This window comes from Bos grunniens, chromosome 25 (genome assembly GCF_055505025.1).
Source record: "Bos grunniens cultivar Pamir isolate PY7600 chromosome 25, Bosgru_T2T1.0, whole genome shotgun sequence".
Taxonomy (NCBI): domain Eukaryota; kingdom Metazoa; phylum Chordata; class Mammalia; order Artiodactyla; family Bovidae; genus Bos; species Bos grunniens.
The window spans coordinates 8,767,766-8,777,802 of NC_141189.1; the positions used below are offsets into that span (position 1 = coordinate 8,767,766).

At 46.6% G+C, this 10,037-nt stretch overlaps 1 protein-coding gene across 1 annotated transcript; it reads left to right on the top strand.

Annotated features, from left to right (window-relative positions):
* The first annotated feature begins 2,555 nt into the window (after positions 1-2,555).
* CCL26 (C-C motif chemokine ligand 26) lies at positions 2,556-7,149 on the top strand. Its single transcript, XM_086374484.1, has 3 exons — positions 2,556-2,870; positions 2,967-3,081; positions 6,853-7,149. Exons 1-3 carry the CDS (start codon positions 2,798-2,800, stop codon positions 6,947-6,949), a joined length of 285 nt encoding a protein of 94 aa, XP_086230610.1. The 5' UTR covers positions 2,556-2,797; the 3' UTR covers positions 6,950-7,149.
* Positions 7,150-10,037: the final 2,888 nt, after the last annotated feature.

Below are 10,037 nucleotides of genomic sequence, written 5' to 3' on the forward strand. Positions count from 1 at the left end.
TGTGAGAGTTGGACTGTGAAGAAGGCTAAGCACTGAAGAATTGATGCTTTTGAACTGTGGTGTTGGAGAAGACTCTTGAGAGTCCCTTGGACTGCAAGGACACCCAACCAGTCCATTCTGAAGGAGATCAGCTCTGGGATTTCTTTGGAGGGAATGATGCTAAAGCTGAAACTCCAAAACTTTGGCCACCTCATGCGAAGAGTTGACTCATTGGAAAAGACTGTGATGCTGGGAGGGATTGGGGGCAGGAGGAGAAGGGGACGACGGAGGATGAGATGGCTGGATGGCATCACTGACTCGATGGATGTGAGTTTGACTGAACTTCGGGAGATGATGATGTACAGGGAGGCGTGGCATGCTGCGATCCATGGGGTCGCAGAGAGTCGGACACGACTGAGCGACTGAACTGAACTGAGTGTCAAACTCTGTGGCCCCATGGACTGTAACCCACCAGGCTCCTCTGTCCATGAGATTTCCCAGGCAAGACTACTGGAGTGGGTTGCCATTTCCTTCTCCAGGGGATCTTCCCAACCCAGGGATTGAACATGCCTCTCTGGAATTGCAGGTGGATTCTTCACCACTGAGCCAGCAGCCCTCATTGGTTATGTGTAATTCTCATTGTTGTATGGTATTATATTACATTCATAAACCATGATTTATTTTCCATTCAATGTTGATGGATACTTTTGGTAGTTTCCAGCTTGAGGCAATTACAAACAATGTCTTTAGGTGCATGGATGTACACTTTTCTGATGGATATACACCCAGGAGTAGAATCTGTGTATGCTCATTTTTAGCAAATACTGCCAAGAATTTTCAGTCCCACTGGCAATACTTGAGTTTCCAGTGCACCATATTCTCATACTGAGTATATTCCATCTTTTTCATTTTAGTCATTCTGATAGGGGTGTGATAGCCCGTTCTCATTCTAGTTTGTTTGCATTTCACTAATGACTCACTTAAACAGCCCCTTTTCCTTCGCCATTAGGGTTTCCTCTTTTATAAAGAGTTTCCGTCAGTTTTTTCTATTGGGTTATCTGTGTCTTCCTTATTGATTTATAGTGTTCCTTAGAAATTCTGAATTCTAGACCTTACAGATACAAGTTGCATTTGTTTCTCAGGGCTTCTGGAACAAATTATCACAAACCATATGGCTGAAAACAACAGAAATTTATTCCCTCATGGTTCTGGAGGCTAGAAGTTCAAAGTCAAGATGTCAAGAGGGTCATACACGCCCCTGAAATTTCTAGTGGAGAATCTTTCCCTGTTTCTTCTTATCTTTTGGAGGATCCTGGGTGTTCCTGGGCTTGTAATGGCATCATTCTGATTTTTGCCTTTGTCCTCATGTGGCCTTCTTCCCTGTATGTCTCTCTACCTCTTCATGTGGAACTTCTTAACAGGATACCAATCATTGATTTAGAGCTGAAAGGGGAAAAGAATCTTTGTTTCCTGTCTACTCAGTGAAACACTGTATTCTGCATACTTTACTTCTGATGAAGATGTGGGAGAGTTTTCCTCACACCCAGCGATTCTCAGACACCAGCTGAGTTCCTACAATTTACTCAATTCTGACTGTCTACCTGGAGATCATTTCAGATCCCACAGGCTAAGGGCTCAGTCCCACAAGATTGCATCCACACTTCAGATGCCCATTACAAGTCCAGGCTACCACCTTGTAACTGGACAGGACCCTATGAGGTCTTCCCCAGACAGACCCACCCCACCTCCATTCTTTGTCTGCCTCTTTTTAATTATTATTATTTATTTTTGGCTGCTCTGGGGCTTCACTGCTGCTCAGGCTTTTCTACATTTGCGGTGAGTGGGGTCTGCTCTCCAGTTGCGGGGGTGTGGGCTTCTCATCGCTGTGGCTTCTCCTGTTGCGGAGCACAGGCTCTAGACCTCGCAGGCTTCCGTAGTTGCAGCACATGAGCTCAGTAGCCACGGTTCCTGGGCTCTAGATCACAGGCTCAGTAGTTGTGGTCCACAGGCTTAGCTGCCCCACAACATGTGGAATCTTCCAGAAGCAGGGATCAAACCTATGTCCCCTGCATTGGCAGGCAGATTCTTAACCACTGGATCACCAGGGAAGTCCTCTTTGGAGATGTTTATAGAGGCTTTACTGTGCAGGCATAATTCATTAAATCACTGGCCACTGGGGATTATTTCAACATTCCAGATGGTTGTGATGTTCTAACAGACTTTGAGACCCTCTAAACAGGATGAGATACCCTTAAGTGCCCCCCTCAAGCAGCCCTGGCACATCACCTATCAGGTGATGTGAAGCACTGGGACGCTAGGAAGAGCACATCCCTGGAGCATCATTCTTGAACACCCATTGTGTAATCACACTGCTCTACGCTCCTTGCCTGAGACTGTCCAGACCTCCTTGAGAACAATCAACACTTCAGAAACCATAAAAGCTTTGGCCAAGAACCAGACATCTATCTGGAACAGTCATTGATTTATAAAAACAATTGAGGTCAATTCACTAGAATTCTTACTTCATTTCCTCTGTATTTGCTTCTAAAATCATCAGTGTTGATTCCAACCATTCCACTGGCTGAGAGACTTTCCTAGTGTGCTGGCTCCTCCCCTCCCATGATACCTCCTGACTTTCTAGTCTCCTTTTCACAGATATAAGGTTACTTCCCACTGAAGGGTCAAAAGAGCTGCTTTTGTGCTGAACCATAAAATTCTCTGGAACTACCTCCAGGGTCAGCTCAGCCCCATAAAAGAGGGTTCCTGACAAGACAGAGGAATTAAAAGGAAGGCTCTGAAGGACCCAGCTTGCAGCACGATGAAGAACTTCCCTATGGCTTCCCTTCTTTTCCTGGTTCTTATCTTGAGTGTCGATCTCGGAGCTGCCACACGTACGGAACTGCCCCACTCCCTTCCCAGGCTGACCAGGGATGGAAGCAAAGGGCCAGCTCCAAAACCCTTCCTCTCTCTGTGTTTTTTCCTCTAAGGTGGCAGCGATGTGGCCAAGTTCTGCTGTTTCCAGTACAGCCAAAAAACCCTTCCCTGGAAGCAGGTGCATAGTTATGAATTCACCAGGAACATCTGCTCCCTGAAGGCTGTGATGTGAGTATTTCTCCTTTGGGTTTTTGGGGTCCCTTACGAGTTATGTAGTTAGAGAGGTGCTGAGCAGACCACACCCCCCACCTCAGGGCCAGGACGAACCTCAGGCTGGAAACCTGGTCAGTCGGTTATTGTTTAACCTCGGGCATTAACAAGCGTGACCCTGAGCTTGCTTTCCTGGCTTGCAGACCATGATCCAGGGATCTGCCAGGCACTGTGCTAAGTGCTAGGTATAAAAGAATAAACAGCCCTTACAGACCCAGGTGGCACTAGTTGTAAAGAACCACCTGCCAATGAAGAAGAATGTGGGTTTGATCCCTGGGTTGGGAAGATCCCCTGGAGGAGGGCATGGCAACCCACTCCAGTATTCTTGCCTGGAGAATCCCCATGGACAGAGGAGCCTGGAGAGCTACAGTGCACAGGGTCCCATGACTGAAGCAATTTAGCACGCCTTCATAGATCTTACATCTAGCATCAGAAAGAGGGCATTAAAAGACACTTGCACAAAATAGGTAATCTCAATTGTATGAGTGCTTGAAAAAGGCAGCAGGAGAAAAGAGCAGGAGGGAGCATGTCATTGGAGAGGAGGTAAAACTTAATCTCTTCCCTCCTCGGGGCTCTGGCTGAGCCTGAGGATTAAATGAACATAAAACAGATTATTAGGAGGAAAGCATACAGATTTTTTCATGCACATGGAGCCCCCACAGGAAGATGAAGCCCCAAGGAAGTAGCAAAATCTACATGCTTTTGTCCAAAGCCTACATGCTTTTGAACAAAGAGGGAATTGTGGGAAAGTAATTAATATATATGGGGGTGAAGAAAGCCAAAGACTGATAAGGGTTATCTTAATAATGTTTGTTTGTACAGAGTTTTCTTGGCCTTGACTAACTCTGACGTTAAGAATAATTTTTCCTCCAGGTACAAGGAGGACATTTTTCACATGGGAATTTTATCTCCTGCTTTCAGGAGGCAAAGGGGAGGTCAGAATGCCCTTCTTGCACTTGCTGGTGTTTGGGTTTTTTTGTTTTGTTTTTTGGGGTTTTTTGTTTTTTGAGTTTTTTAGTGTCTTTAGCTCAAAATAATCCTTTTGTCAAAGTGGCATATTTGGGGGCAGCATATTTGAGTACCCTTCATCATAGTCACAGGAGGACCTCACTTAGCGTTGGGAGGCTTTCCTGGAGGAAGTGACATTTACACTGAGAACCCCCAAGAGCAAGTGGGAGCGGCCCAGGTGAAGGGGGCTGGCAGGAGCGTGGTGGATGGGGGAAGGGTGAACATATTTCTGACAAGGGAGGCAGGTGGACAAGAGGCAGGTCACAACAAGCCCATCGGCAACAGGCGAGATGACACGTACCGGGAAGGGCCCCTGGAAGGACTAAACGAGGTTAACATATGCAAAGCACAGAGCTCTGAGCCTGCGTACAGTCAACGTTCAGCAGATGGAAGTGATGCTAAGTCGCCTCAGTTGTGCCCAACTTTTGGTGACCCCCATGGACCGTAGCCCGCCAGGCTTCTCTGTCCCTGGGATTCTCCAGGCAAGAATACTGGAGTGAGTAATGGACGCGATCTTGAAGTGTAAATACACAAGTAGGGGCCGTCACTGCTCTCCAGGACTTGGGGTTCCTGAGCATGAGAGAATGCGCAGAAAGGTAGATGACAGGCTCCAAGGACAAACCCAAATATTGTCACAGTTAAGGGCAGGCAAGAGGCACCCCAGTGCCCAGGTATGCAGGGGGATGCTCCTGGGCTCAGGATGCGCTCCCTGGCTCTTCTCCTTTGTGACTTGATTGACTTTTTGGAGCTTTAGAGACATTAATACTTAACCAACAGCTGGCAAAAAGCCCCAAGCTAAGCTCAAAGCAGCGGCTCTGTCCCAAGTTGTATGACCTTGGACACAAGTCATTTGTAAAAGGAAGGTGAGGGGTCTAGATCAGCCATCTGTTGCTGCATAACAAATCACTCAAAGTCTAGTGGCTTAATCCAACAGTGATAATCTTATCTCTCATGGCTTCCCTGGGTCAGGAATTCCAGAAGGGCTCAGCTGCAAGGCTCTGGCTTGACATCTCTTATGTGGTTATGGCCAGATAGCAGCTTCCCTGGTGGCTCTCCAGAAAAGAATCCACCTGCACCGCAAGAGACACATGCAGGAGATGCAGGTCCGACCCCTGGGTCATGAAGATCCCCTGGAGAGGGAAATGGCAACCCATTCTAGTGTTCTTGCCTGGAAAATTCCATAGACAGAGGAGACTGGCAGGTTATGGTCCACGAGCTCACAAAAGAGCTGGATACAACCTAGCAACTCAACAACGGTAGACTGATGGTGCTGGAGCTGGGTCAGCTCGGGGGGCTGCAGGCATCTCTCTGCCTCCTGGGCATCTTTGTGTGATCTCTGTTGGGCTAATTTGGGCCTCCCCACGGAGTGGTGACCTGGGGTGGCAGGACTCCTTACAAGGAGGTCCAAAGCTCCTGCATGGGTGCTCAGTGAACCAGGCAGAAATTCTACAACCTCCTATGGCCTAGCTACCAAGTCACATAGCATCACTTCTGCCGCTCCTATTGGTCAGCCACCCCTAGGACTGGCCTGAATTCAAGGGGAGGAGACATAGACCCCCATTTCTTAATGGGAACAATGTCAAATGGATGTGCAAACATCCGTGAAGCCCTTTTTCTCCCTTATTTTCCCATCCTTTGGGCTCTTCTCCCCTGCACGTGCCAGGGCAGGAACCCCAGTAAGTACACGGTGCCCCAGCTTAGAGCACCCTTGACTTAGGCTCTTGTCACTTCTGAATGCTCTCAAGGAGCAACGGGTGAAAACAATTCAGGGACATCAACCACAACCCCCAGTCTTTTTTTTTTTTTTTCATATTTATTTATTTGGCTGCTCCAGTTTTTATTTGCAGCATGTGGGATCTAGTTCCCTGACCAGGGATTGAGCGCAGTCCCCACTGCATGGGGAGTGCAGAGTCTTAGACACTGGACCACCAGGGAAGTCCTACAGCCCCTGGTCTTAAGGAGCTCACAGTGTGGTAAGGGACATGGGAATCTTCTCCCCATAAACAGCTGTGGCAAACAGCCCACGGTAACGTGATTAAGAATTAAGTGGCACCACGTGTATGAGGTTCCTTTGTGCGGTGATGCAAATGTTCTAAAATTGATCGTGGCAATGGCTGTATCATCTACGGATATAGGAAAACCCTTGAATTCTAATTATAACTTGAAGTGGGCCAATTATACGGTGTGTGAATTATATCCCAGTAAAGCTGTTATATTAAAACAGAAGAATTTCGAGGCATGGTGCAGGTTGCCTGCTTCAAACCAGAGCTGTTGGGACATGTTTCCTGACAAACGTGGGCGAGGAAGCATGGCTTCCAGTGGAAAACAGGCTACGGGAGAGGAGGGAAGGCAGGGCCGGAAGAGGGAGCTGGGAGGCTTCCCTGGTGGGTCCAGTGGTTAAGAATGCGCCTGCCAATGCAGGGGACACGGGTTCGATATCTGGTCAGGGAACTAAGATCCCACAGGCCTCGGGGCAGCTGAGAGCTCATGCCCTGGAGCCTGAGCTGGAGCCGGAACACCACAACTAGAGAGGGGCCCACATGCTGCAATAAAGACTCGACCCAACGCAGCCAGAAAGAAGGAAGAGGGCACAGGGACGGGGGTTCAGCAAAGGGGGAGCGATCAGGAGATCATCTGGGGGGCGGGGGCTGCCCCTCAACTCCATCCTTTTCCAGGAGGCCAAAGTTCTTAGTATTGACTCTCAGCATCTCTTTTCCGCAGATTCACCACCAAGAGAGGCCGGAAAGTGTGTGCCCAGCCGAAGGAAGAATGGGTGCAAAGACACATTTCAAAACTCAGAGCCCAGCAACAACTGTGACCTGACCGCTGAATTTTCGCTCCAAGACTCCTGGATCCGGCTCTGCACTTGGCTCTGCTGTCCTTTGATGGAGCCTGAAGAACTTTTCCAACTGAAGGCTCTACGGGTCTGGTAGGGTGGAGAGGAGAGTTTTCAACCAGTCTTTTTTTGTTTTTAATAACGATTTGATTTGCTCAATAAACATTCTTATTCAATTAAAACCTGAATTTTCTTCAAAGAAAATAAAGGAGTCAATATTTGCAGCTGACTGCCTGGCCAGTCCCAAGTCCCTGATTGGACCATGGTATTGAATTCTCTGTTATGTTTTTGTTTGTGGGGGGAAAAAAAAAAAAGCAGGGACAATGTTGATATATTTTGGCAAAATGCCCATGAACTGTTTTAACATTATATAGAGGGATAAGTTTATGTTATATGGAAAATTAAACTGTACAGTACCTCGTGGCCTGTTTTTGCGGGATAAATGAAGTACATCCATATTGGGCAGAGTTTTCTCATAAGGTATTAATTAATAAGCTTCCCTGGTGGCTCCGCAGTAAAGCATCTGCCTGCCAGTGCAGGAGATGTGGGTTCGATCCCTGGGTAGGGAAGATCCCCTGGAGACGGAAATGACTATCCACTCCAGTATTCTTGCCTGGGAAATCCCCTGGACAGAGGAGCCTGGTAGGCTGTAGTCCACGGGGATCACAAAAGAATCGAACACGACTGAGAGACTAACATTTTCACTTCATATAGCATAAACAACCTAAAAAAAAATTACAGATTCACGGGAAGTTGCAAAAATAATATAGAGAAGTCAGGTGTACCCTCTAACCCAGTGTTCCCCGACAGTCACATCTTACACAATTATGGTGAAATAGCACACCCAGGAAATCGACAGTGGTGTAAGTGTCTGTATGAGTCTGTCGTTCTATCCCGTGCGAGATTCCTGAAGCCACTCGTGCAAACAAGAGCCAAACCTATTCTGTCACCACAAAGATCTTACGAGTGTCTTCTCTTCTCAGTCACTTCTCCCTTCCCCCACCATCCTTAACCCCTAGCAACTCCTAATCTGTTCCCCTTCAAAATGTTGTCATTTCGAGAATGTTATACACATAGAATCATATCATATGTGACATTTTGAGGTTGTTTTTTCAAAAAAAAACTTCACATAATGCCCTTGAAATACATCCAAGTTGTTGTGGGTTCCCACAATTTATTTTTTTTTTTTACCAATGACTAACTAGTATTTCATGGAGCGATACGCTGCAGTTCATTTAAACTACCCTCTCATAGGTTTTTAGTTTGAGGTTACTACAGACAAAGCTCATAAGAACAATCACGTACCCACAAGGGTTTTTACATGGACATGGGTTTTCATTTCTCCGAGATAAATGCCCAGGCATGCAATTAATTGCTGGGTCATAAAATAAATGTATGCTTAGTTTTTTAAAGAAAATGCCAAGGGTCTTCTCTGGTGGTCAAGTGGGTAAGACTCTGTGCTTCCACTGAAGGGGGCACGAGTGCGATCCTTGGTCCACTGGTTGGGAAACGAAGATCCTGCATGCCTCCCGGTGCAGAGAAAAGAAACTGTCACGCTATTTTCCAGAGGGACTGTTGTTTTTACCTTCCCACCAATACTAAGGATCCAGGTTTCTGTGCCTCTGAGCTAGCATTTGGTGTGATCACTTACTTTTAATATTAGCTGTTCCAAAATTAAATCACTAATGAGTGTGTGCTGTTGTTCAGTCTCTAAGTCATGTCTGATTCTTTTGCGACCCTATGGACTGTAGCTTGCCAGGCTCCTCTGTCCATGGAATTTTCCAGGCAATAATATTAGAGTGAGGGGCTTCCCTGGTGGCTCAGAGGGTAAAGAACCTGCCTGCAATGCAGGAGACCAGGGTTCGATCGCTGGGCAGGGAAGAGCCCTTGGAGGAGGGCATGGCAATCCACTCCAGCATTCTTGCCTGGAGAATTCCATGGACAAAGGAGCCTGGAGGGCTATGGTCCATGCGGTTGCAAAGAGTCAGACACGACTAAAGCCACTTAGCACAATATTAGAGTGAGTTGACATTTCCTCCTCCAGGGGATCTTCCCAATCCAGGGATCAGACCCATGTCGCTTGTCTCTTCTGCATTGGCGAGCTGATTCTCTACCACTGCACCACTGGGAAGCCAAGGCATCTTACTGTGGTCAGCTATGTGATATGGCTATCACTATGCAATATCTTCTCATGTGCCTATTTGCCATCCACATATCCTCTTTGGTGAACTAGCTCTCTTGTTTTTTCTCCACTTTCTAACTAGAGTGTTTGTTTTTTCACTGTTGAGTCACCAGATATGAGTCCTTTGTCAGATATGTGGCTTGCAAATATTTTTTCTCGGTCTGTAACTTGTCTTTTCATCTTCTTAACAGCTTCTTTCACAGAGTTAAAGATTTAATTTTGATGAAGTTGAGGTTAATTCATACACCATAAAATTCACCATTGAGAAGTGTACAATTCATTGATTCCTTTGTACTGCAACCATCATCACTACTAACTCCAGAATATTTTCGACACCCCCAAAAGAAACCCCATCCCTGTTAGTATTCACTCCCTAACAGCCCTAGCAACCCCTTCTCCCAATTCTTTTCCATCTGAGTTTTGTTTTATGGCTCAGAATACGCAGTGTTCCTTGTTGTACGTTTCTCAGGCATTTGAAAGGAATGTGGATTTTGCTACGGCTGGTGGGTGGAGCCTCTTATAAACATCAGTTAGGTTCTATTGGTTGATGATGGTGTTGAATATTTCTATATCTTTGCCGATTTCCCGAATCGCTGTTCTATCGGTTTTTGAGACAGGGGTCTTGAGATCTCCAAGTATGGTTGTGGATTTGTCTATTTCTCCTTTCATTCCTATCAGTTTTTGCTTCATATATTTGCCAGCTCTGTTACTTGGTGCATACATTTTGCAGAACTGCTGTTTACGACTGCTACACCTTCTTAAGCGTCTGTCTACAATGCAGAAGACCCAGGTTCAATCCCTGGGTTGGGAAGATCCCCTGGAGAAGGAAACGGCAATCCACTCCAGTACTCTTGCCTGGAAAATCCCATGGACAGAGGAGCCTGGTAG